The following is a 1,979-nucleotide window of genomic DNA, read 5'->3' on the forward strand; positions in this document are numbered from 1 at the left end:
GTGGGTAATTGCGAGTGGATTGGCGCACCCAGCTAAGTAAGATCTTTTCACTATTCGTCTGCTGCAAGTCAGCCATAATGTCTTTCATTACACCCTTCACCTGAATAGGAAATACAATCATCAGTGTTTTAAACTGTATATTAAGATATATTTTATCAACAGCCATAGCTACTAAATAATCAGTCACGCAGATTATCAGAATTTAAGGTTAAAATAGAATAAAATAAAATGATTTCACGGCGTGAAAAAGGAATGTTTGGGAGAGATATTAATCCTTTGTCTGCAAATGGAGCATTTACTCATAATGTACTGTATCCCCTTTTGCTGATCTATGAAAAGTGAGAGTTAGGAGAATATATAGGAAAGCATGTGCTCTTCAGCTATCTAAGTAAATACCTTTACATGCACAGGTTTTATAGTTGTTCTCTGGTAATTTAAACTGGCCGCAAGAAAAAAAAAGACAGCAGTTCATAATGCAGGTACAATCTAAAAAGGTTTTCTTCATTTATTTTTAAACTACCAAAAGTGCACTCATTTATTAGAAAATGGCCCTGATTTATTATAGCTCTCCAAGGCTGGAGAGGATACATTTTCATTAATAAAGCTGGGTAATCCAGAAAACCTGGAATGGATCTGTTCCAGAATTGAAAACATTTGTTATCAAATAGAAAATGATTTTTAAGAAATCCATTCCAGGTTTGCTGGATTACCCGGCTTCACTGATGAAAGTGTATCCACTATATCTTTAGAGAGCTTTAATAAATCAGGTCCGATGCATCCAGGATTGTGCTTCAGCGCAGTCAAAAAAAAAAATAAGTATATGTTACTGCTGTTGAAGAGTGGGGTAATGTACATGGAACAAAGGATTATGGCAATGCCCATGGAGCAGGTAGACTATCATGGGTGAACCTGGATTATCCAGCAAATCTGGAATGGATTTCTTAAAATCATTTGCTATTATTTGGCAAATGTTTTCAATCCTGGACCAGATACATTCCAAGTTTGCTGTACCACCTAGGTTCTCTCATGATAGTCTATGTTCTCCAGTCTTAGAGAGGTTTGATAATTCAGGCCCTATAAGAGGGAGTCAGGTAAAAAAAGCTTGAGAAAGAAAATCAATGCAGCCAGTTCATATTAAAACTAGTAATCTGTGTTGGGGCTTAGACACACACAGATAAATAATAATTCATCAGGAGACCAGCAATGACAGACCCTAAACATCCCTCACTATAGCATCTCTTTAGGGAACCCTAGGCATCTATTTCAGGGAACATCCATACAACCCCCTAATTCCACACTACAATAAAATACCAAATGGAAGAAATGAGACTCTTTATAATTAGGAACCAACTTGCTAATGCTAAGAGACAAATCCATCCTTCATATTATCCTTAAGGATTCAAACAAAGCTAAAAATGAGCAAATACTAAAACATCTACTCATCTCATTTGCAAAGACACGCTCACTTCTCTCTAAAAATGACCTATCAATTTGAAAGCAAGGACTACTGTTCATAGCACAACCAACACACTTTAATTACCTTGTATTTCCATCCTAATGACTGGAATAACTTTCACAACTCATTCTGTACTAGCTTCAGATGGAATATATCATTGTAAAGTCAGGCATACATAGCAAGATATACAATCTGATTATATGAAATAACTGATATCTCTCACTTAAAAAGACTAGCAACCACTGAACAGACAAGAAGTAGAATAAAGTAAAGTAGAATCCATTTTTATTACAGATTTCCAAACAGAAATACTTAATCACTTATATTATATCTTTTGTATACTATCAAACACATATACCGTAAAAACATTGTATCAACTTGGGAAGACTAGAAACAACCCAAACGAGGTCCAATCTATACATTACTATGAAATATGGGAAATGGAATGGAATGAAAACAGAATGGGAAAATTCAGACTCAGTCAGGGAAAATAGCCCCTATTGATGACCTATTATTTTCTATG

General features: G+C 35.2%; 1 protein-coding gene across 1 annotated transcript in view; it reads right to left on the minus strand.

The window, feature by feature from the left end:
- LOC140325724 (dystrophin-like) overlaps positions 1–95 on the minus strand; it is a gene marked incomplete in the record, with an annotated part of 175,314 nt that extends 175,219 nt beyond the window's left edge. Inside the window, 1 exon segment of the mRNA XM_072403762.1 lies at positions 1–95. Coding sequence (XP_072259863.1) covers positions 1–88 — 88 coding nt within the window.
- Positions 96–1,979: the final 1,884 nt, after the last annotated feature.

This window comes from Pyxicephalus adspersus, chromosome 1, assembly GCF_032062135.1.
Source record: "Pyxicephalus adspersus chromosome 1, UCB_Pads_2.0, whole genome shotgun sequence".
NCBI classification, from domain to species: Eukaryota; Metazoa; Chordata; class Amphibia; order Anura; family Pyxicephalidae; genus Pyxicephalus; species Pyxicephalus adspersus.